At 26.6% G+C, this 24,800-nt stretch overlaps 1 protein-coding gene across 1 annotated transcript in view; it reads left to right on the forward strand.

Moving 5' to 3' along the window:
* Positions 1-24,800, forward strand: part of LOC107439183 (integrin alpha-9) — a 92,511-nt gene that overhangs the window by 56,316 nt on the left and 11,395 nt on the right. The window contains exons 15-24 of the mRNA XM_016051687.3: positions 1,102-1,259; positions 4,733-4,893; positions 5,904-6,038; positions 10,257-10,339; positions 11,044-11,275; positions 13,610-13,773; positions 16,998-17,079; positions 19,852-19,965; positions 22,429-22,692; positions 23,870-23,992. Of these exons, the coding sequence (XP_015907173.1) occupies positions 1,102-1,259; positions 4,733-4,893; positions 5,904-6,038; positions 10,257-10,339; positions 11,044-11,275; positions 13,610-13,773; positions 16,998-17,079; positions 19,852-19,965; positions 22,429-22,692; positions 23,870-23,992 (1,516 nt within the window). The remainder of the gene's footprint in view (positions 1-1,101; positions 1,260-4,732; positions 4,894-5,903; positions 6,039-10,256; positions 10,340-11,043; positions 11,276-13,609; positions 13,774-16,997; positions 17,080-19,851; positions 19,966-22,428; positions 22,693-23,869; positions 23,993-24,800) is intronic.

Genomic DNA, 24,800 nt, shown 5'->3' on the forward strand with positions numbered 1-24,800 from the left:
TATATCTATATATATATANTATATATATATAAATATATACACGTTGAATATGTTCGGTGAATGTTTAATAAACTTTAAGGTCTCTTATAACAGTAAAACAAGCAATAAAAATCAGAATATGCATGATGTTTATTAGGTTTGAAAATAGATATCAAGTAAAATTGCATTTTTATTGCATTTTATTTTGAAAAAATTTATTTTAAATTGTTTTAAATTTCAAATGTTATTAATCAGAATCCTTAAATTGGTTTTTAGAGTGAGGTGTCGTGTACTAATTTTAAAATATGAATTTGGTTTATATATTCAATATTAATTTCTATGTTCTTCTACATTTCTTTTAACAGACATTCAATCTGAAAAGAATTTTCAACTTAATTTATTATTTCAAAAAATTTATTTTTTAAATATTTTTTTAACATTGTTTATTTTAAGTTGTTTTGTATCAATTATTTTATGTATTTCTACCAATTGGTGTCTTTATCAATTGTAATCTATGCTTCCCTTTACTACTGAGCCACGAATTTTCGTATGGGAATGGATTAAATTGAATTAAGGATGGACCCACACACTTCATGAAAAATATGACTTGATATTCATGTTCAAAAAATGTTCTTTATATTTGTATGGCTGTCATTCATAAAGATGAACACACATTCATATTCTGCAGTAGAAAACACAAGTGTATTCGCAGCATTACTTAGATTCGTATAATTCGATTGAAAATTATGTCTTTAATTAGATTGAAATAATGCTACTGTCTTCTTACTTTCGGTAAATATTTATCATATCATTAAATTCATGTTTATGAAGGCATGCCAGAAGATCGTTCATTATTTCTACAGATGTTATGGGAGCACTTATCGCCATATCTCTAATTTACACCACTAAAATATGTTTGTATGACACTGTAGCTTTTTATGTGTGATTTTAGATGTAAGGCTATGGATTTTAATAAAATTAAAGTATTAAAGTGGAAAGATGGATTTTAGTAAAAACAGAAGTAGGGTGACACATGGGTATTTTTTTGAAAGTGGGAGGGTGTGTTCTTCCCACTTCTAGCATAGCACTGTATTCATGTCTTAATATTTGTTTATTTTTCAGATCTCAGCCAGTCATACAATTATCAGCAAAGATTGTATTTACACCAAAACAAATAAATACAAATGTAACCAACTGTACTTTTCAAGGTCAGAAAGTATCTTGCATCAGTGTTAAAGCCTGTCTTACGTATTTTGGAAAGCATGCCCCTTTAAGTTTAGGTAATTTTTTTAAAATTATATTCTTTAAAGGAATTAAGAAAACATGTTCTTCTAGTCTCTGAAATAAAATATCACTTTTCACTAAATATAAAAAAGTTCTTTGCAAAAGGAATATTTTCTTTTGAAATGCATTTTAGATACATTTTGAACCTATCCTTTTTTTTTTTTTTTACTATGAGCATTTAGTCATAGTGACTTGATTTGCTTTAAAGACTTTCCTACTGCAAGATCTTTAGAACCCTTTACAGCAACTGAATATTTGTAATACCTGATTATTAGTATCAGTAATTATCATTATTATTTAAACTTTTTAATCATAGCAATTTCTCTCTATCTTCATGGTGCACTCAACTCAGATATGTAAAAATTAAAGTACATAGTTTTTAAAGTTCTATTTATCTGTCTTAGATGAACTGTAAAAATATTATTAAGTAATATTAAAATATGACTATATCAAAAATCAATTTGAAAACAAATTCTGTGATAAGAATTTTTTATTTATCATAGATTAATAGAAGTGCATACACAATACTCAAGAGCAATCATTTTTGATTAATTTAGTAATAATGTGTCTCAAATGAATTTAAAGCTAACAAATATGCTTCTGCATGGAACACTATGAAATTTTAGTAGTACATAGTAAAAAAAAAATCAAAATTAATAAATTTTCTGTTTTAGCTTTTTTTTTTTTTAAGAAAAAAAAGGTTAAGGGTAAAAAGGATTGTAACTTATAGTACTGTGAGCAAAGTTTTGAATAAAGCATGTGTGCATAAATACCTGAAGATATCTTCTAATGTAAAAGAAAAAAATGAATATACTATGAAAGATTAAATTTTAATAATAAGTAATTTATATTAATATTTTTATTAACATGTTGAAGGGCATAAAATCAAATTCATTTGTTATCTAAGTTAATCAAATTACTTCCTTATCACTTAAAATTATAATCAGTGCATAGAAAAGCAGATATAATTTTCAGTAATACACGTGTTTTAACTTGTAAAGCTGTACAACGTTCTGTCATGTTTAGGACTGGGCTATAAATCGATATATCGCGACATATCGATTTAACGCCTATATCGGCAAACCGATACAACGTTTTCATTCCAAGCGATGCATCAGAAATCTGATTTAAGCCCTCGAGTGAAGAAGACGATATAACGATATAGCGATACACGCAAGGACTTTCTCTTACGTTCCGATGCCAACTCGCGCTGTGGAAGACGATATTGTTTCGTTATGTTGAGACGGCCTTGACTGATGAGCGGTAGAATCAGAATCACTTTTGAGACCTTATATCGTTATATCACATGTTCGTTTTCGCACCTTCGCGATTTGAAATCGTTTCTTGTAGATTATTTTCAATGGGATTAACTTCGTGATCGCCGTCGTAACCTTGTTCTGAACGCAATCTATTATTGAAAAGAATTTATAAAGAAAAGTTTCTTCATTAATTAGGTAAGTTTTTTATTTATTTTCTGACAAAACTTTTTTTATATTTTTAAATGTGAAAATTATCGGAAATCTAATTTAAGGCACCCATAAGGAATTAAATTACAAAGTAAATAAATTTGTTAGGTTATTTTTTTACTTTCTTTTAATTTATTAAAAACCTTTCGGATAAAACTTCTAATAATTTAATGGGCTTCTATTACTGATTTTAAATTTATAAATCTTGAGTTGTTTTTATTTTTAGAAATAAAGTTAAAACAAAACTTATTTTTTGGACATAAGTCAATAAACTTTATTTGTTCAAAAGAATTTGAAAAGTTTGCGAATTTTATTCATTTTTTTTTTTTTTTTTATCAATTACTACTTCGTTTTATTAGAGAGTAAAATCATTATTTTTTTTTAATTTTCGTTTTATATTATTAGTTAATTAGCTAAATATATTACCGAATATCACAATTCTTTTGTTTTTATTTTTAAGAATTTAATTAAGAAACTTTGCCTTACTTTGTTTTTCGTTCATAATTCGGTCATTATTTAATTTAATTTAATTATTTATATGAAATAATAATAAAAATAGTGTTTAAGAAGCATTTTTTTTCTAAAATTTATTTAGCTCTTTGTTTTAAGCATACAAATAATTTTTTAACGAACTTATTTTTTAAATTTTGTTCCTATGCTGTTAGGTAAATATATTGATAAATTTCACTTTTATTTATTTTTTTATTTTTAAACTAAGAAATCTTTTGTTATTTGCGTGATCATTTTTAGAAAATATAACAAAACTTGTGTTTACTTCTTCATTAAGAATTTGAACATTACGATCGAACTTAATAATTCTGTAATTATTTACGCATAATAGTACAAGCAAATATTGATTTGTTAAAAAAAGTTTTTTTTTTTAAAAAAAAAAAATATTTTTAACACTTTGTTTTAAGTGTATAATGAATTTCTTAACAAACTTTTTTTTTAATTTTTTAAATTTTCTTTCAATAATTTCAGCTAGATATCTTTATAAAATTCCCTTTTTATTTTTAAACTGAGAAATCTTTCAGAGAACGAAAATTTTAAGAAATTATTACAAATCTTATGTTTACTTTTTAGTTTAAAATTCGAACATTTTTAATTTTAAACTTCGGCTTTTAGTCAATCTAACTTTTATTTTAATTAAAATATATTTTGAAATTTTAAAATCAGCTTTTGTTTAATAACAATATTTTTTTTCATTAAGGGTGTTTTAGGGGTTAACTTAAATTAAGACTGCTTATACCTTATAAACGATAAAGAAGTGCAAATATTTCATTCTGTATCTACACACATTTTTTCAATAAATATTTTAAGTAAGATTTGTACATCTTAGTCAATTTATTTAATATCTTTCTTTAGCAAAACATATATATTTTCAAATTTATAAATTGATTTAAATCAATATGCGTATGAAGTCTTGATAGAAATCTGACTTTCTGTGCCTTAAAGTAAATGAAATTCAAAACTTTTAACATGATTGATTCGATTATATCGCGATGCAAAACTGACGATATATCACGATATATAATTTCTAATATCGCCCAGTCCTAGTCATGTTATAAGGAGGCTTGTATTAAGCTTCATGATAACTTGTTAGGAAAGAACATATATTTTGACAAGAACATAGGAAAGAACATATATTTTGACAAACTCAAAAAAATATAGTATTTAGTTAAAAAATTATAAAGTTGATTTTTCAGTAAGAAATTTAAATATGAGTATATAGGTACTTATGAAAGTAAAAGAAAAAGGTACAAACTAATTTTTTTAATCATATTGAACTCCTTAGTGTTACATCACTGAAATGTAAATTTAAATGCTGAAGTCAAAGAACTGTTTTGACATGCATCAACACATTGTTATGATATATATTAATTTTTTATAAAATTAATAAACTTGTAAATGCTAAAATAGTTTTTTTAAACAATATATTTTACAATAGTTTTATTTTTTATAATATTTTATATAATTCTGATTCAATTTCTGTATATTTACAGATTTTACACATGAACTTTACTTGGAGCATCCAGTTCAAGGAAACTTTATATCTAACAGAGGATTTTTGTATAAGAATGGAAACAGTTACTCAGTTTTGAAACATAACTCAAGTTTAGCAATTGCTGGTGAAAAGTGTTTTACAGAAGAAGTTTACATTCGAGTAAGTCATTCTTTAGAAATGGAAAATATTTTCAGGCCTATTCTCTGAATAAACAATAAAAAATTTAGTAGTGAGTTGCATCAAAATTATGTGAAACGTCTAATAAACTTTCTGTGTGTTATATCATTTACTAGCACTTTATTGTTGATTTTTTTAATTTTGTAATTTGATTTTAAAATTTTGATGATAAAAAAAATTACAAAGCTGATTTTGTTTTGTTAATTAAAAGCATTAAAAAATCGAAGAAAAAATTATTTCATGAAAATTATTTAAAAAAAAAATTTTATGCATTCATTTTAATCTTCTTTTAACGTACTTTAATCATAGTAGACGTTTAATATGGAAATTGTTAAACTATAAGACTTAATTAAGATTTTGAATTTCATATTTCAAAATTTGATTTTACATAGTTTTTATTATTATTATTTATTTAGTTTTATTTTTGTTACTCTGTACAATTTTGATCCTTAGAGAGGAATTTTTTTCCACTGTTTTTTCACTACAGTTAACTCTATTTCCTATAAATTTACTGATAGTAATATAAGAACTATTCATCATACATTTTTATCATTTCTGTTTGCAGTTAAAATTCATTCTGCATACTTGCTAAAGCTTTGCGAAGGTGCTTCTGTTGATTTCCTCCTGTTTCTCTAATTAAATCCAGATTTCATCCAGTTTCTCTGATTAATCCATCTCTAATTAAATCAATTTTTATCATACTGTCGGTCAAAGGGTTCTTGCCTTCCCACGAACTTTTCTAAGAAAATGCAACTCTTGTGTTGACTGAAGACTTTTTTAAGGGAAGGGGGATTTATAATTCCCTTATTGGGTATTCTTTTCATACTCAATGTTACTGAGAGAAAAAAGCAAGCTGTTAATCATTGACATGTGTTTTTTTTTATGTTACAACACCATTAAATTACAGCTACTATGTGATCCATTATTTTGTAACTTTTTCAATAGTTGTGAACTCACTATTTCATACATATTTACACTTTTTAATTTTTCAGAATGGCACTAAAGATCTAATCACTCCAATTCAACTGCTTTATAAGTACAGTCTAGTTTCAGAAGAAGAGAATAGAGCTTTCAATAATAATTTTCCTGTTATAGATCCACAATCTTCAACAAATTTAACCTCTTTTGTAAGTATATTTAGTTCTTATACAATAGAACCTTGATCGATCATTTCTTGTGGGACCCTTCATTGCAAATGATAGACATGAGAAAATAATGAATACTGGTCAACATAAAATATCAAATAATTACTTAAAAATGTATGAAAGATGTAAAGTAATGGATTTAAAAATTAACAATTGAAGAAATTATTTTAATAAAATAATTATGTACAGTTCGCCAAAGAAAATGGACCACTCTGCATAACTTATGATCTAAAGATTGGATCTTCATGCTTAACCCCTTAACTGCTGCGGGCGTATATATACGTCTCGGCCAGACGATGTGTTAACTGCCGCAGGCGTATATATACGTTTTCCTGAAGTACGATGCTTTGCATTGCGCTGCTATAAATAGAACTACACCCCTACTTCAGATTGCAGTAAAATGACCTTGAAAGTGTTTGCTTTGCAAATATATTACTAATTTCGGAGGAGGGGGAATGGGAAATGGATGTTATGGAAAAGTGATATCGTATTAATCGTTTGCTTGTCTCCTTTTGAGTAAGGTCGGGTTTATTCTTTTTTCGCTTTCGTTTCCCGTATGTATTTGGTGCTTTTTATTCTTTCCATCAACCTCTTCAAATGCATCGGAAAATGTGCTGTTTGTTCAAGAAAAAAATTCCTTGTAAATCCCGCTATCAGTGCAATGAATGTGATGTTGGTTTATGTATCCAACCATGTTTCAGGATTTGTCATACAACAGCCAAGTTTTAACATCTTTTATATTGTATTTTTATTATTTAATTTAAATTTTGTATTTTCTTTCTTTCCTTTTTCTTGTCTTGTAAAAGTAAACTGTTTTTAAATTGCAAGGCGTGCATCATTTCCCCCCACCATAACACTGCGTAAGAAAGTGCACTTAAGCGAAAAACGGTGGCACTGGGGAGTGAATCACATAAATTTTACTCGGCAGTTAAGGGGTTAAGGGCTCGAAAGAGTGACCTCAAATATGCTAATCAATTAGTGCAGAGGATATTTTAAGTTATGAAATCAGATACAAAAACGTACTTTCTCTGAATAAACATACTTTTTTTTCTCAACGGATTCAGATTTCTGATGCCCAAAATATGGTCCCCATATTCTAGTCTGGAGAGTGATTCTAAGTTTGGAGCTCTTAATGTTAATTCTACTTTTTGCTTATTTGGACATATTTCAAGAATTTTGTAAACAAATTGAAAAGTTTTTGCACACCAAGTTATTTTATCAAAGGATAAGTCGTTGTAAATATGACTTATAGTAAATATTTATTATTTTATTAGATAATAGTAGAAAAAATTTTGAATTTTTAAGGTATAAATTTTTTTATATAATTTTAAAGTATGTAATTTTGCATGACAAATGCAAAATTTGAGCGGAATCGGTTGAGTAGAATCAAATTTTAAATAAATTGTCGATTTAAAATTCGATTTCTCTGGAACTATTAAACTGTTTTCACTCAAATTTTGTATTTCGTCATGTAAAATTAAATACTTTAAGATGACATTAAAAATTGTATGCCTTATAATTTAAAATTTTTTCCACTATTATTTAATAGAATAATAAATTTTTAAAAAGAAATATTTTTGCATGGAATTATCTTTAGATAAACAAATTTTATAATTGTGTGCAGAAATATTTGAATTCGCTTAAGAAGTTCTTGAGATATGTCGGAATACGAAATAAGCAAAATTTACATTAAGGGATCCAAACTTTGAATTGCTTTCCTGACCAAATTATGGGGCAATATTTCCCTGATTGCTTCTACCCCCCATATAATGGTGGTCAGAAATCTGAATCCATTGGAAAAAAAGGTATGTTTACTTAGAGTAAAAATGTTTTTGTGTCTGATTTCCCAACTTAAGATATTGTTTGCTCTAATTAATTAGTATATTGGAGTCACCCCCTTCAACCATATAAAATGAGTCCTAGAACATCAAGATCTGATCATTAGATCAAAAGTTATTCAATGTGGTAGATATTTTTGGTGCACATACATAATGCAAAAATTTATACACTATGAAAAAAAGATAAATAAACACGATCATTTAGTTAAAATATTTCCAAATTTTTGTTTTTAAATTCTTTTTTCTTTTAAATGCAAACAATGAATTTTCGACATTTCTAATGCATTGCTGTTCATTTTCAGTAACTTTGAGTGAATGCAGAAACTTTCTAGTTTTTTCAGAGGTTTCCTTCCACGAATGTTAGCACTAGTTGTAGTTTCTTTTTACCACTACTTTAAAATCACTTTGCTTTTCTTCAAGTTCTTGAACCAACAATACCACAAGTTTCAACATTTTCATCAGCTGGTGCCTTAACGCTAAATATGCAGTTTGAAGCGTTTCTCCCAAACTGTGAGCTTTCTCTTCATCATTATTAGCACATTTTTTCTCAAAATAAAATAACTACAATATATATATATNTATATATATATATATATATGATGGCAGAATTTCTGAATGGTAGATGTGAGAATCTGTTAGTTTAAAAAAGGATTGAAACAGGTATTATTAACTTTATAACTATTGAATTTGTGACAGTACAGTTAGCAAACAAAACGATACTGACGGGAAAACAGAGAAACAAGAATGATGGATCGAGGTTTGGTTGTAATTTATTAGTATTTATGACATTATTGAATATAGTCACAATGCAATGCTTAGTTTTATAAATGCTTGCCGTCTGAAATTTTACTTATTATATTTTCTTAAATACTGAAAGATAACATTATAAAGTATAAATTTGTTATCAAAATCAATATTTAATTATTTATTGTTCTATTATATAGATTGAACTTTAGTAGTGCGCATTAACTTTTGAGTTGTAGATTGAAATTTTGTAAGGTGCTTTAATTTTGAATCAATGTTATAATTTTTGAAATCACTGTAAATAAATCTAGTATAAAGCTACTAAACACATAACTTTTAAACTCTTTTATCTCTAAATAAAATGTATCACCTATTATTTTTATTAATTTCTTGAAATTGTATTATTGAAGATCTAATGTATGGTTTTGTGATGTTCTAATTTTAAAATTTTTAAATTTCTTTTAACGCACTTTTTATCTCAAAATTTTTATAATTTTTAATCATAATAATATAATAGGCTTAATATTGTAGGTGATCCTAAGTTAAAGCATTATTAGCTATATTTAATTTGAAAATGATTACAATAATAAGTATTATTTTCTCTTTTGAAATTTTTTAACTTTTGTATTTGTGCATATTTATGTAGATAGCAAATTCTAAATAAAGCATTTTGAGCAATATTCAAAAGCTTAAATCTCTAAATACCCCAAAACAGGATCTGCATTAGATATTACGTATAATTTAAAAAATCTCTCAGTCATTCAGTACTTATCCAGACTTTAACTTAAACAAATTAATAAGAAAGATCTTAGACATGTCTAAGATATCCAAGTCTAGAACTTAAATATATCTTGCTATTTCTCTTATATTCAAATATCTTTCCTCCACATAGCCATAAATGATGTCTCAGAGATATCCAAAATATCCCAAATTCTTGGGCCTAGACATATTTAGATATCCATGAGGTGTCAAACACATCTACAGATCAATTTGGACACATAACAGATGTGTTTGGATATCAAAACACTGATGGTTGTATGGGAGGGAGTCAATTCCTAAAAATAATTATTTACAACCATGGGAAATATAAATTATAATTTTAAGGAAAAGATATTATTAAAAGTCTTTTTCTGAAAAATCATTACTTTTCATTGAAAAAATAAATTTACTACAATAAACATCAGATTTTGTGCCTGCACTAAGTTGTTTGGTATTGTAGTAGTAATCATGCTTAATTATCTATGATATTATCTGTTATTTTATCTATTTTTTAACTTTTACTTAATTAGTAAACTTTTAAAAAAACTATAAAAAAATATGCTTACCTTACTTAAAAATTTTGCACTTAAAATCTAGACCTTTTTTTAAAGTTAGTAAGTTCAAATTTAAAATGAGTTTGTAACCATATTTTTAGAACTTTTATCGTTACAGAAATGAAAAATATAAAAGCAAGATTTTTTGATGATTTGTTTATAATATGAGTTGCTCAAAAGCATGTTACTTAGTTTCACATGGAAAAATTGAAGATTAGCAGAGATTCATATATTAAAGATTTTATAAATATTGTATGTTTATTTTTGAATATAAAATATATCTAATTTTATTTATTTAATATCAGATTTCATTTTTAACTGGTTGTGGAAATGATGATATGTGCAACTCTGATTTAGCTATTAATGTGAACGTAGTTGGCATGGTTGAGTAAGTATACCTCAAATAATATATTTAATCCATCTAATTATTTATATTGCAGTTAGACATTTGCATTTTGTAATTTACAATTTGAGTATTAAAACAAATACATACATTTCATATTTGAACTACATAGAAAATTGCAAAGGGTGAAGATAAATCTCTATGATGTAAGTATATCTTAAAATATAACCTTTACCTTAGAGTTGTAGATTGGGGAACAAAAACTTAACTCCATCCTTCCCCTAAATTAAAGGAAAAAGTTCAATTAATTAGCTGCTTACTATTAAATTTTGGAGCACTATGCTTTTCTGTAAATCAAACATTAAGTTATTAATTGTTTTAGTAAAAAGAAAAAGTGACCACAGGTTTTCAATATAAATTGAAAACATAAAACATTAAAAATCAACTTTTTCATTTAAAAAAATCATAAGATTTTCATTTTAGAATTGTATTACATTCAGGATGATGATGTTTATGTTTTATAAAGTCAAATTTTTTTGATGGTGAGTCTTTTAAATATCTTATTGTTCCCTTGATCTTCTTGCTCGAAATAAATGCAGGTTTAACTAGTGCTAATGCAGGTTTAACAGTATAAGAAGATGCTATTGAGTTCAAGGTAAATGTTATGGGCTGTTTCTATGCATAAGTTATGCAATGCTATGTAACTGGTTAACTCTCTTGTGCTTCATTTATAAAATTTTATTTTTCAGAAATACACCTTTAACTATTGGGAAAAACTCAACTCTAAGTTTATCTATTGAAGTTGTCAATCATGGAGAACCAGCTTATCTAGCGGAGTTATTAATCACTCTACCACCTGAATTGCCAAGCATTAATCAAGATTTCTGTTTTGCTCCTGAAGATTCTTTTAATCATAAAAATAATGCTACTCTTATCTGTGACCTAACACAGGGAAAAAATTTTCTTTCTCAAGGAAAAAAGGTAAATGTATATTTTGTGAGTGAGTAAATGAAACAAGTTGTTAATGTGCAAAACATATTTATAAAAATCTGTTTTTAAGATCTTTCGAATTAATCACAAAATTATCTAATTCTAATTAATCTTCTTTTGTTGTGATAAACACATTAACAAAATACCCTTACATAAAATTATGATTATTATATATTTTAACAACAAAATCTTTTTTTTTTAAATAAAAGAGAATTTTTGAGAAGAATAAGAACAACAAATGAATGAGAAGCAACCACATAGTTGATAAGCAGAGCTTCATAGTAACTGAAAATAATAATATAGTTTCTACATTATAAATTAATCATAATTGTATAAAATAATGAAAAAATTAGTAAATTAAGTAATACTTCAGAACTTGCGACCAGCAGATGCATAAATAGCTTTTGTTATAATTTCATTTTAAGTTAAGGAAAACGATGGCTACCCAAAAGCGGTAGAATGTTTTTGTCTAAAAAATAGTGAACATGTTATGTGAAGACCAAGTTCCTAAAGACGGGAATACTGGTTTTAATATAATTCAGTTTTATTATTGCATTGATGTTATCTTAAAATATATGATGTACACTAAACAAACCTAAAAAAAGGGGATTACTTTTAATAATTTTTGCTAATGATTGGATTTTATACAAAGCAATCTTCTTGTTCTAAGAGGTTTTTATTAATTTAAATTCTCAAAATTTTAAGGTATAAAAGTATCAGTTTAGAAAAACAATGCTTGAAAGCTCAGTCAAATTATTCTTAAAGAATAATATTTCGAAAGTATGACTTCTTTGAAAGTATATTTAACTATTCAACACATAATGTTAGAACCATGTGTTTTGTCATTTATAAGATATAGTTTGATCTATAAGATTGTGTAAAATTTTATTGACCTTTTAATTTAAAAACGTTTAGGTTTAACAATAATAGATTATTAGGAACATTTTTTGATTAAAATAATGTTTGAGTAAACCAGTCTAGAAATTAGGTATCATACTTTTACTCATGCAAAATAATATTGCAAGATTTTAATGCTAAGACTTATCACAGTTGTTATTAACATATAGAGTAAAAATTGTATTAGTGTACTAATTATTCGACCCTTCTGGAACAATATTTACCACATTGTTCCTCATTTTCTTGATCAAAAATATATAAAATATAAAGAAATATTCATAAAAATAAAGAATGTTACAAGTAATTTTTTGGGCATTAATATAGAAATTACACTTCAAAGTCTTAACTGATGGATAGTTTATTTTTTAAACTATAATACTTAAATTGTAAAGAACTGAATTTTTTTATATAAACGTCGCATTTAAGATAATTTTTTGACGAATTTCTATAGCTGTGAAGAATTCAAAATTTGTACGCCAAATTATTTTTTCGAACTGAATCGAATTTGCTTCAGAGGCAATTGAAATATTTCTACCAAAAAAGGCATAAAGCAGAATTAACAAGATATCATCAATGTATTGTTTTTGAAAACCAGATTAATTATTTAAGAAATTATTTTGAAATTGTACTTCTTACTAAAAAAGTTTAAAGAACAATTTAATTTAACTTTCTATATTTAATGATTTTATTAAAAAAAAATTAAATGAAAAGAAAAAAGAATAGAAAAGATACAAAACAAAACAGTAAAAAAAAGGAGATAAAAATAGCAAGGCTAGTTATTTATTGAAAAAAATTTTATTAACTAATGTTTTGGAAAACGGGGAGTTTAAAATTATTCAACAATTAGTTGACCACATTCTTTTCCACATGAATGAGTGTAAATGCTGAGTATGAAGAACCGTTAACGCCCCCTTTCCAATCTCCCACTGGGAGGGAACTGTGGATGAGTTAAGTTCAAAAAGCTTCCTTAGAAAACTGCCATAACAGGTGAACATGAAATCTCAATCTCTTCTGGAACGGGAGAGTTAAGTGGTTATTATCTCAAAATAGCTTTTATTTAAAATTGAGAAAAAAATTTTAATAACTTGATTTTAAGTTTATTTTTTTCTATAATAGATTGTCATCAGTAAATAGCCTATCTATGAAGTTGATGTTAGGCAATTAGTTTACATTCTTATAATTTATTTAAAGAAATAGTAAAAGATTTACATAAATTAATAGATTAGGGATATAGGAGTAGTGACAATGCAGCTCCTCATTCAATATTTCTCAAAAATGATCGACTAGAAATTATTTATTATTCAATCGAATTATTAAAGCATCAAACAGTAAATAGTCTCTTCGTATAATTGAAACTTTATTGTATGATGACTCTAGTATGTTACAGATGTGTGATAGATAAGATTAATACGGAGTTTTCATTTTCAGGAAAAACTTACTATTAAGCTTGATTTAACTAAAATTCCTACTGATACGGAGCAAGTATTGATTTTTTTGGAAGCTAGGACAGTAAGCAATGAAATAAATCCACAAGACAATAATTATACTCTCCCGTTAAACTTCACAACTGTTGCAGCCATAAGCATAACAGGGTAAGTGTGCATTTATTACTTACAGTTTATGACTACAATAAATTCTCAATAACTTTAAATCTGATAGAAGTCATAACAAACTGGATGATCAGAAATTTAGCCTACTTTTAGTTTTGGTTTTCAATCTCAATTAACAATTCCTATTTTAAAACTGGTTCATATACTCATATTATTTAAGGATATTTTCTCTTTCTCTTAACATCCTCCAAAAACTTTCAGAAAGAAATATATTCTTCAATGCTATACCTTTTCTTTTATATGGTCGGTTTTCTGTTCATATCATTAAGAAAATGGTTTATTTTCCAGGTTGAAAATTTTAAACTTTTGCTTAGACAATCTTAGTGATAAACTCCTAACACATAAACTTAAACAGCTAATGATAAATGCAAAGCTCATAAAGAACTTGGTGGGTTTGAACTGAATTTAATAAATTTGAATACATTGAATCCTTTCATTTTCAATTCCCAATGTAATTCTATGCAGCATTAAGGGAGACAATACAAACAAACTCGTCTGTTGCAGGTGTTATTCTTTTCTCTCATTTCAACTTAATTTGTTTTGACGTGTTGAATCTATTGTGCATGGGTTTTAAATGAGTTGAATTTATTTTACCCAGTAATAGATTTTAAAGATAAATTAAGTTTAGAAATTTGTGTTTTTGTATACTATAAAGAAATGCGAAATTCTCAGTATTAATTTTACTTGGCCACTGAAGTACTCAAAATTGGCTCAATAAAAGTCCTTCAAAGAACATGTGTTGTGACTCCCAAGATATTTATTTTGTATTTCCATGACAACGAGATATATAATGTTTTGGTAATCTGGTAATAAGAAAACTGTTGTGTTCTAAATTTATGTTGCGTTAAAGAATTACGTTAAATTTTGTTACTCTCTGGAAATATGTGTTTCTGTTCTTTATAATATATTAATTCTTCTGTAAATAACATTTATGTGCCGTATTATATGTTTTAACAAACCACTGGAAAACGCATATCAGCTTCTTAGTTTGAACAACATGTATTCAAAGACCAAAATTCAACTGTCTGGATTTTGCTCCTTCAGGGTGCGTAGCGTTTGTAAAAAGTACTTAAAGGTGCTTTTTTGGGGATTTCGTTTTTAAAAGCTTTTAAAGGTGCATTTTTCAGCTGGTGTTTTTAAAAAGTGCTTTTTTTTCCCTTCAGTGATATCTGGTGGATCCCATGCATTTCACGAAAAATGGGGAGTTTGCTACGTAATCATTCACGCGGACTTCATGTCGTACCCACGTTATGACTTGCGCATGCACCCACACTTGAAACCGAAACCCGAGTGCTCGAATTCGGATGGAGAATATCAAATCCTTATGAAATGTTTTTCTTTTTAATTTTATTATTGTTTATTTTATTTTACTTCTAACACTTTTTTGACGTAGGGGGTACGGGTACTTTTGTTCTGAGTTCAGGGTCAAGTTGAATTCACTCGATGATGTGGGAAAGTACTGATTGTTTCGATTTACGTCTGTTTTTTTTTGGGTTTTTTTTTTAACGCTAAAACTGTTTATAAAAAGTTTTTGTTTTTCAATGATATCACTGATTGAATATGAATTTTTTGAGTGCTTGAAAATTTTTGTGAAGTGCTTGAAAAGTTTTTAAAAAGTGCTTATTTTTGATTCAAAGATATTGCTATGCACCCTGTCCTTGTCTTGAATTGGCTGAGATAATTAAATATGGGTCTTATTTAGGCTGAGTAATACAGGCTGATAAATATTGATAAAAATGGAGTAAATAAAAAAATTGTATGTTGGACTTATTGTGAAAATATATATGTTGATAGCCCTTTTTCGGCCAAGATTTTCTTGTCATGACAGCTCGAGTTATTTTGCTAGTAGGTTTAGCTAAACCAGTTTCCCCAAGAAACTAAAAAACAGGCAGGCCACTGTTAATAGTTTTGTTTTAGCCTGTAAGTTATATATAAAAAACATTAATACTAAATCTTCTGACACTTATATTGCTGCATCCAGCAATTGTTTCCTTAAATCCTAACTTAATTTTTATAAACAATTCAATATATATAATTCTTAATTATATCAATGTTGAGGAAATATGTTACACTATTTAAAAAGCATGAATATTCTATATGATTTAGTATAGATTATTTACTCATCAAGGAAAGTACAAAACTTTCATAATCTTGTTAGAAGAGTATAATTAAAAAACTAAAATATCTTGCTTAAAATAAACTAGGGCATAAATCTGTTTATTGCTTTTTCATTCGTAATTTATTATAATATAACCTTGCTTATATTTTTAAGTATTTTAAAATTATTTCACAATTTTTAAAATTATTCTTTTATTAACTTTATGTTCTTAAAAAGTCATTAAATTTTACTTAATATGACAATGATGTAACTGTTTAATATTTCTTGTTAAATCTAAACAATTATTAAACATAAATTTTAGAAATTTTTATTTTATTTGAATAGTTAACTAAGATGAAGTATTAGGTAATAGGGTGATTAAAAATAGTGATGTAAGTTTCTTGTAAAGTCATTTTCTCATAAAAAAATTATTCTGCAAAATAGAATCTAATAAAAATTTTATATTATTCTTTTACTTTTCATTCATTAATGAAGTTACAGAGCTACGGATTTAAAAATTTAGTAAATATCGTAAAAGTAAGACAATAACTTTGAGTCTTATCTTGAAGTATTAATTCCTTTAAACTACCTTAGCTACATTCACCCTATTCATTTTATTTTAAATAAATCAAATCCGAATTGAAAGAGCTATAACGTTTGGGAGTATGAAAAACGTTATTTTAAGGAAAGTCCATTTAATGTTTTTGTACCCTTATTTCATTCATACAAGTGTATGAATTATGCTTTCTGTCAAATTATAATTTAAATTTTGAAAATATAACAGTGCTGATCCATCTTAAAACATTGTATTCTTACCATGAAGCAAAATACCTGATGTTATAAGAATGAATATCAACAGTCATCAGAACTAAAATTTTAATACAATCTTGGTAAAATTTATTTTGATACTATCATGAAACTTTTTTTAAGCTTAATAATTATTCTTGAAAAAGGATTTAGGATTGAAAGTTTATTTTGAAAGAAGTATGAAATGAAAGATCTAGAATAAACATGATAATGTATTATTCATTATTGTATAGTATCCCATTTATTGCTATAATGGAATAATTAAGCAAATATTTAAAACCATACAAAATGTTTCTTTCAGAACTCCTACCCATGAACAGATCCCATATGATGAAAAAATTCAAGAATCATTTTTGCCTCTTACAATTACTCATACATATTTTGTAAGTATTTTAGAAAGATGTTTTATTGTGAAATTATCATAAAATAGGTAAATTCCCCTGTTTTTAGGCTTATTATAAAATAACTATTGGATAAAATATTTTGAACATTTATCCAAAACTATAGTGAAAAAAATTGGCATTAAAACTTTTTTTAAATAAAAATTAGATAGTATGTATAAAATAAGTACAAAAAGTTTTTAAAAATTTTTTTTGTCTCCTCACCTTCCTCTTTTTACATTCAGTTTTGAATTCCTGAATGTCAACTTTCTCGCACTCCTTTGAAGTGGTGACATGCAGCCGAGCATGTATTAGCTGAAAGTGTTAGTAACAAAAAGAAATAAATTTTATCTTGTCGTATAAAGATAACTTTTTGGTATGGTTCTATGTACTGAGTTTCTATTTAGTCATTTGAGCAGATTCAGATGATCTGATTCACTCTAGACGAAATTATGATAGAATTTTACAATTATCACATAAAGTTGATCTAGGTGATAGCAATATAGTGACATAGATAGTGAGAAAGAATATGTTCCTGCAAAAAATATCAAGTCTGAAATAAATTACAAAATGAAAGTGAATGTAATAAAAATAATAATTTGGATAATGAATGTTCTGAAATTAACTCTCAGACTCAAGTGTCTATAAATTGTAGACAAGAATGTGGACGTGGAAGAAACAAGAGTATATGTAACGGTATTAGTCGAAAGCATTGTAGGTTCAGACGATAGCTCATTTTGTTAGTATTTATTCTTAATGAATCACTAGACTAAATTAATAACTTTCAGGTTTATTTGATTTTTAATAGCCAAAATATTTACACACCTCTTTGTGGCTTCAGAACACACACAGTGTGTGCTTTTTTATTTTATACACAGATGATGCTTCAAGCATCAACAGTCGTCATGAATGTTTTATTCGCAATAATCTACCTCCAATGAGGACATTTCTGCAGATAGAACAAGGTGGAAAGTGATTTTATTTTCTGGATCAGTAGGTCATTGTGTATCCCAAAACTTGGGAAGGAAATTAAAGGCCCTACATAATATGCAAAAAAAGAAAAAAACATTTTAAAGACAATATACTTTGAAAAGCGACAACCAATAGCCATTTTACTACTATAAAAATTAAAGTCTCAGTCAACAACTGTGGTTGGAACCCTAAGAAGAGATTGAAGAGAAATGCAAATAAGAGCAAAATTAGGGTTTTTTTTTATTTTGTACAGAAAAGATAAAGATATAACATTAACTGTCTATCAAGCAAATGAAATATATTATTATAAAATGAAAATATATTATTGCTTAGTTCACCTCATAATTTTGTGAATTTTGATGACAATGAAAGAAAGACATCAAAAACTATAAAATATGTATTATTATCAAATAATGTACAGTGTGAACATTGTTGATCAAATAATATGTCGTTATAACACTAAAACAGAAACTTGCCATTGACCTGTACACATATTTTTTAATATTTTATATATATCTGATATAAATTCATGAATTTTATATAAAGAGGTGACTAAAAAGAAAGAACTTCATTACAGAAATTTTATATTACATTCATGTAAAGAGCTCTGTGCTCCATTTGTGTCACCAAGAAATGTGGCTAAGGTAAAGAAGCCAGTGAGACAAAGAATAAACAGAGATGAGATCACCCTGAATTGAATAAAACTGAATGTAAGGTTTAATGGCACAAGGTCCAAGAAAAAAAACCCACGCTGCACCAAACAATGATTTTTTTAGACAAAAGAAAAAAAGGGTAGGATTCATGTAACAAATTTATCTTACTAAAATACAAGAAATTTTTTAAATGGTGTATAATATACCAATGCATTCAAAAATTGAATGAAATCGTATGTAAGTGTAAATAGGTTTAAATTACACAATATAGTTTAAAATGGTTAGAAGTAAAAAAATTCAAATTGAATAAAAAATGAGATCACTCTCAAAAACCAAATTTAGGGTAAAAACAACTTGTAAAGTAAATCATATGCCGGAATGCATGCCCTGATTTAGAAAGAGCTGTTAGTGGCAAATGTGCTAGAAAAAAGTGAGATGCATTGACAACTGTAAGAAATTAAAATGAATCAAATTAGTGTCATAAATTTTTAGTTTCGATATTCAAACAAGAGTAATTTAGCTTATTATTTTTATCATTTTAAATTATTATGTATATAGAGTAGAAACTCAATAATATAAACACTAATAATGTAAATATCGAAAAAAGTCACTATGCTCCATTTAATTAGCTGCTTTTGTTATCCAAATACATTAAAAATACAATAAAACATATTAAATATTAGATGATCATGTTCCTTATTATATTTTAATTCTTTAATTTTCACTGTATATTTATATTTTAGATGTCTAATCAGTTTATTATCAAAAAATCTAGGAAAGGCCACGCTGGCCCCTTCTGACTTTCTAGATATACAGCTATATTCAGCCTTTCAAATGATAATCCTTCAGGAACAAACCTATATTTGTAATTGCTGCTGATAGAAAATGAAATGCATACAAAATTGAATACAAATAATAACCATTTTAGGTCTATTTTTTCAACAGAACCACTTTATCCCATCTTAGTTATGAAGAATTTGTAAAACATGGAATAAAAAAGAAAATTGTATAAAATAATTATGTAGGTAAAGTATTTTTATTAAAATTAGTGTAACGTGTTCTTATAGAATGTTGGAGAACTATAATAAAAAAACTTTACAATATTTTATTGTTATTATTTTTTATTTAATATTATTCCTCATTTAATTAGATAATGAATCATGGTCCAAGTCCTGTTCAAATAGTGGATTTCATTTTATATGTACCTACTTCATTTCATAAAGAAAATAGAGAAGAAACTTTTGTCACATTTACTAGCTTAGAAGTAAGTGATTCTAAATATTTTTTCAAAGTTTTTATTTATGTATGCTTTTTCATGACATTTAGGGGAGACCTTCACTAGTGTAGAAATTTTTTACATTTCCATAAAAAAATGTCTACAAATGACTTATTAAATATAATTTTTATCTCATTATTTTTTTAACAATACTTTGTAAGTTTTACTGTGCCTCTGGCTTATATCTTGATTTAAAAAGTTTAGTTTATTCATAATAACTTTTTTTAAAAAAAAACGTTGTTTTGATCTACACTAACCCTAGTACCTGCTATGGACAACCTTGATAACTTGTTAAGTAGTCACTTATTACAACTCAGAAAGATATATCTAAATCCAAAATTAAATTTATTTCAATCTAAGCCTTATTAGAGAATAAATATTGACATATATTAATTAAAATACCAATTTATAATAGAGTTACTTAGTGTACTGAGAAAGAAACCGTTATTCAATTTGGTTTATTTGATAAATATTTTTTACTTTTTTTTATTTTATCAAAAAAAAAAAAAATAAATAAATAAATAAATGTCAACTTTAAATGTGTTTTCAGATGCAGTCCAGGTAGTTCTACCAGTCACTATTCTTCTCTTAAGACTTGAGAAATGCTTTTTTCTGGAAAAATGAAAGATTCATAATTGAAGAACTATATCCATTTTTTTCTTAAACATGTAATATCATAATCTCCAAATCCATAAACAACTTCCACTGTAACAGCATATTGCGCTGTTATTCATTTATTTATTTAAAAAAAAAATTGACTAGCACATAGTAGTTAACTCTTACTAAATTGGTGTTTTTAAGATGTTTAATTTTTCTTTTTAATCTAATATAATTGCAATTTAAACTAAAGTTGCTAACTTTTGTATGAAAAAATTTACTTAAAGTATGCTTCCACTACCCCACAAAGATATTTTTGTTTGTGGCTAATGCTGATTCATTGAAACTATACAAAGCAAAGTTAATATTAATATTGGTAAAAAAGAGTATCATTTTTAACATATTATCACATTCAGTTGAAATTCTGAAAATAACATATTTCTGACTCAGTGGTTATGGCATTAAACTGTGGTTGTAAAGAACTAGTGTTAGTTTTCAATAGATGACTGGAAGCTCACCCAGCTTCAAATCCATGTGCACCATCTTGTCTGGGAAATGAAGTCGGCCTGGGCACAATGCTGACCACATCAACACCATCTTGTCTGGGAAATGAAGTCGGCCTGGGCACAATGCTGACCACATCAACACCATCATGTTGGTCACGAAGTAGTTGAGCCTTGACCTCCATAGCCCCTCTAGTTAAAAATATTCTCTTGGGAGAATGCTTTACTTTGTATATTTTTATTGAAATGAATAACTATTGCTAATTAAGAAACAAACAGCCCATATCTAGCTGTTTTTTACAATGTTAAATATTTCAAATGATAGGCAAATCCACTGCCATATGTGGAACAATCAGACCTCAAATTTATTAGGCAGTTTCAGGTTTTTTATCAATATAGATCTATTTTTACATATATTCGAAACAGTGATATTTTTGGAAGGGATGCACTGTGTACCCGCAATTACCCAGTACATGGCCAGCTCTTTTAATACTCAGTACCCAGATTTGGCTATTAGTCTAAAGACTCAGTACTAGGTTACAGTGCTGGGTAACATATATTTATGAATAACATATTTCAGTCTAGTGCAGAATTTTAATTCTGGGAAATCTTGGTAAAAGTATGCCTTAGGAACAGAAAAATATGTTTGCTAAAGAGAGATCTACTTTATTAAAGGATAAGTCGATTTATAAGTCTTTTGCTGAAAACTATTTTAACTTAAATTATTATGAGAGTTGAATCAATACAAAATTTAAAATCAGTAATTACATTAATATTTAAAGTCAATAAAAATAATTAAATTCAAATCTAACCACACAAAAATACAATATATATATTTATAATTTGGGTTTGTATTTTATCGAAGTCTAATTGACAACGAACAAAACAAATATTTTCTTTCAAATGACACATTAATTCTTCAAATGCTACTATTAGTTGAAACATCATTGAAAATTAATTTCCCAGTAATTAAATGTTATGCAAAACAATATGAAAATAATACCTAGCTGGGAAATAAACTGAAACTTTACTGGGTACCTGGACCCCATACATCTATAATTTTAGGCCTAGATACATGTTATAATATAATTTTTTGTTACGTATAATATTAATTATTTTTAAAGTTTTACAATTGAGTGATCTAAAGTGTTTATTATTTGTTTAAAGACATGCATCTTTAATATCATACATTTATTGTGTTTGAGTTTGTTTCACAAAATAAAATGAAATAAATCTTGAAAATATATTATCTTTTATGTTGTTGTTACACCTAATGAGCAATGCAAACACTTGTATTTTTTTGTTTAAAAATTTCCGATGTTCTGTTTATCTTTCATTGTATATTTCTTAGGCAGATAATGGAAAAGCATTGACCATACCTGCTAAGTGTAACGACTCTAATATAGTGATAAAGCCTCTTTCTCCTGAAATTAATAAAAACAACAGAGATGGTATTTTTGATGAGGATAACCTGTTAGTTCCAGAAGAACAAAATAAAACTGATACAGTGATCGAAGCCTTAAGCGAATTTGGAACAACTGACAAAACTTCAACTCGTTTAAAAAGGAGTACTGCCGCTAAAGCTACTCCTCAAAGAAAAAGTGAAATTGTACTTGTAAGTAGAAAGGAACCGTACAGTTTTAATTATTTTATATTAGAATATATAAGCTTTTTGTTTAATCATCTTAAAATGAACCTATAGCTAGCTTTTTTCAGCCTGCAAAAATGTTATAACACAGGGTGTTATCACATTTTTGACAGTCTTTCCAAAAACACTATACACATTAGGAATTGTAAATTAATATTTAAATGAAAAAGAACAAAAATATTTTCTAATTTTGACCAATTATATTGAGATCATAATGAGCTCTGGAGAAATTAAAATAATCAAAAGCCCATTGATTTGAGTATGAAGCAAATAGATGGTATTTAGGCAAAGAAAAATGCTTTCCAGACCTCAATAATGGTCAGTGTTCAAAAACGTTTTTTTCCCTGACTTAAATATGATTTGCAACTTGTTATTTTTTATTGAAAAAGGATGTTTTGATGTTTGTGCATTTTAAAGACCTACTTCTTCTGAATTCTCTGCAGAAAACAAAACCAGAAAAGAATTGCGTTTTTATAAAGGAATTTTTAGAAATCACCTTTGCCAAATATTATTTTGTTTTTTACATTATTATTGTCTCCCTTACCTCAGCCCATAATTGCTTCTGGTATTCCTGCTTCTAATTTTGATGGAGACAAAATTTGGTGTTTTCATATTTTCAAGACCAAAGAACTTTTTTAAGAATCATGTTTATATGCAAGTTTTTGCGATGAGAATAATGGTATAACTGTTTTAAGAAAAAAGATGTTTGATTCTTGGCAAAGATTATTCTAAGAAAAATCTATTTGATTTTTCACTGTTGATAAACAGCTTTTTCACGTGAAGTTCAAGTAAATTACTTCAGTTGTTTAATAATTTTAAAATCAAGTATCAAGACAAACTGTTTTTTTTCTTTTTTCATAAAAGAATTTTTGCGTGAAACGTTATTGCACTGACAATTGTACCTTCTGTAATACATATTTCGATAAGTTTCATTCAAAAAGTCTGCCATAAAGACAAGTTTAGTTTGTCCCAAAGCTTGGCCAAGACGTTTTTATCTTCTCTGCTAGTTGGAAATGAATGAGGTTATAGAGTTGAACTATGTGAAAGGTGCACATATTTACTGTGGATTAGTTAATAAACATAAGTAGTAAATTGAGATGCATTGTAAACAAGATTTTTCTAATTTGAACTTTCTTATATTTAGAGCTGTGAAACTATAAACTGTATTGCAATTGTATGTTCTGCATCGCCATTTACAGACACACGAAAATTTGCCAGAATTACAGTTTCAGTATTAGTGAATATCAGCATAATAAATGACAATTTCGTAAGTAGATATTTCCATCATAAAATGAGAAAATATGCTTTTTAAAATTGAATATGCATATCATAAGTAATTTATATTATCAATAAGTTTTTTTCATGATAAACTCTGATAGTTATAGGTTTCTTAAATGCAACATTTCTATAATCTAAATTTTTATGAACTAATTTGTAAATAATTTTAGCCACTGTCTTTTATGAAATTTCTGGCATCTAATAACTCTATTCTCTAATGCTTGTATAAATGCCAAACAATGGCTTTTGAATTTAGTAGCTATCTTTGTTTTTGATTTCAAATCCTTTTTAATATATAAAAAAGATTACATTAATTTATTTCTGAAATATAGGATTTTTTTTATATATGGGTCATTCTCACAAAAACAGTCATTTTCATGTCCCCAATATAATTTATGTTTGTTTTGCAACTTATTATAAAAAAAAATTCAGGGAAAGTGTCTTTCAGAATGCAGGCTAACTAAGGAATAAAAATAAAATTATCAATTTTTATTTTTTATTTATTTTAGGTAATTAAAATATACCAATATGTCATTCCCTCACTTGTCCCCACTCCTGATTTAAAAAAAGAAAAATTTTTTTTCTTAAGTAAAAAAAATAAATTTACAAATTCGTGTTTTTTATTTCAGAATATTGAAATATAGAATTCAGAAAATCAATTTTAAATTTAATTTCTGATAAAAATATTACCACAGCACTATTTTAAACTTTGTCCCCAGCGTTTCGCGTCATTCCCTCACAACAATGTTTTTATCGTCTGCAAACTTCTTAGAATAAAAATATTTTAATAAAAACTT

The sequence above is a fragment of the Parasteatoda tepidariorum genome, chromosome X1 (genome assembly GCF_043381705.1).
Source record: "Parasteatoda tepidariorum isolate YZ-2023 chromosome X1, CAS_Ptep_4.0, whole genome shotgun sequence".
NCBI lineage: Eukaryota > Metazoa > Arthropoda > Arachnida > Araneae > Theridiidae > Parasteatoda > Parasteatoda tepidariorum.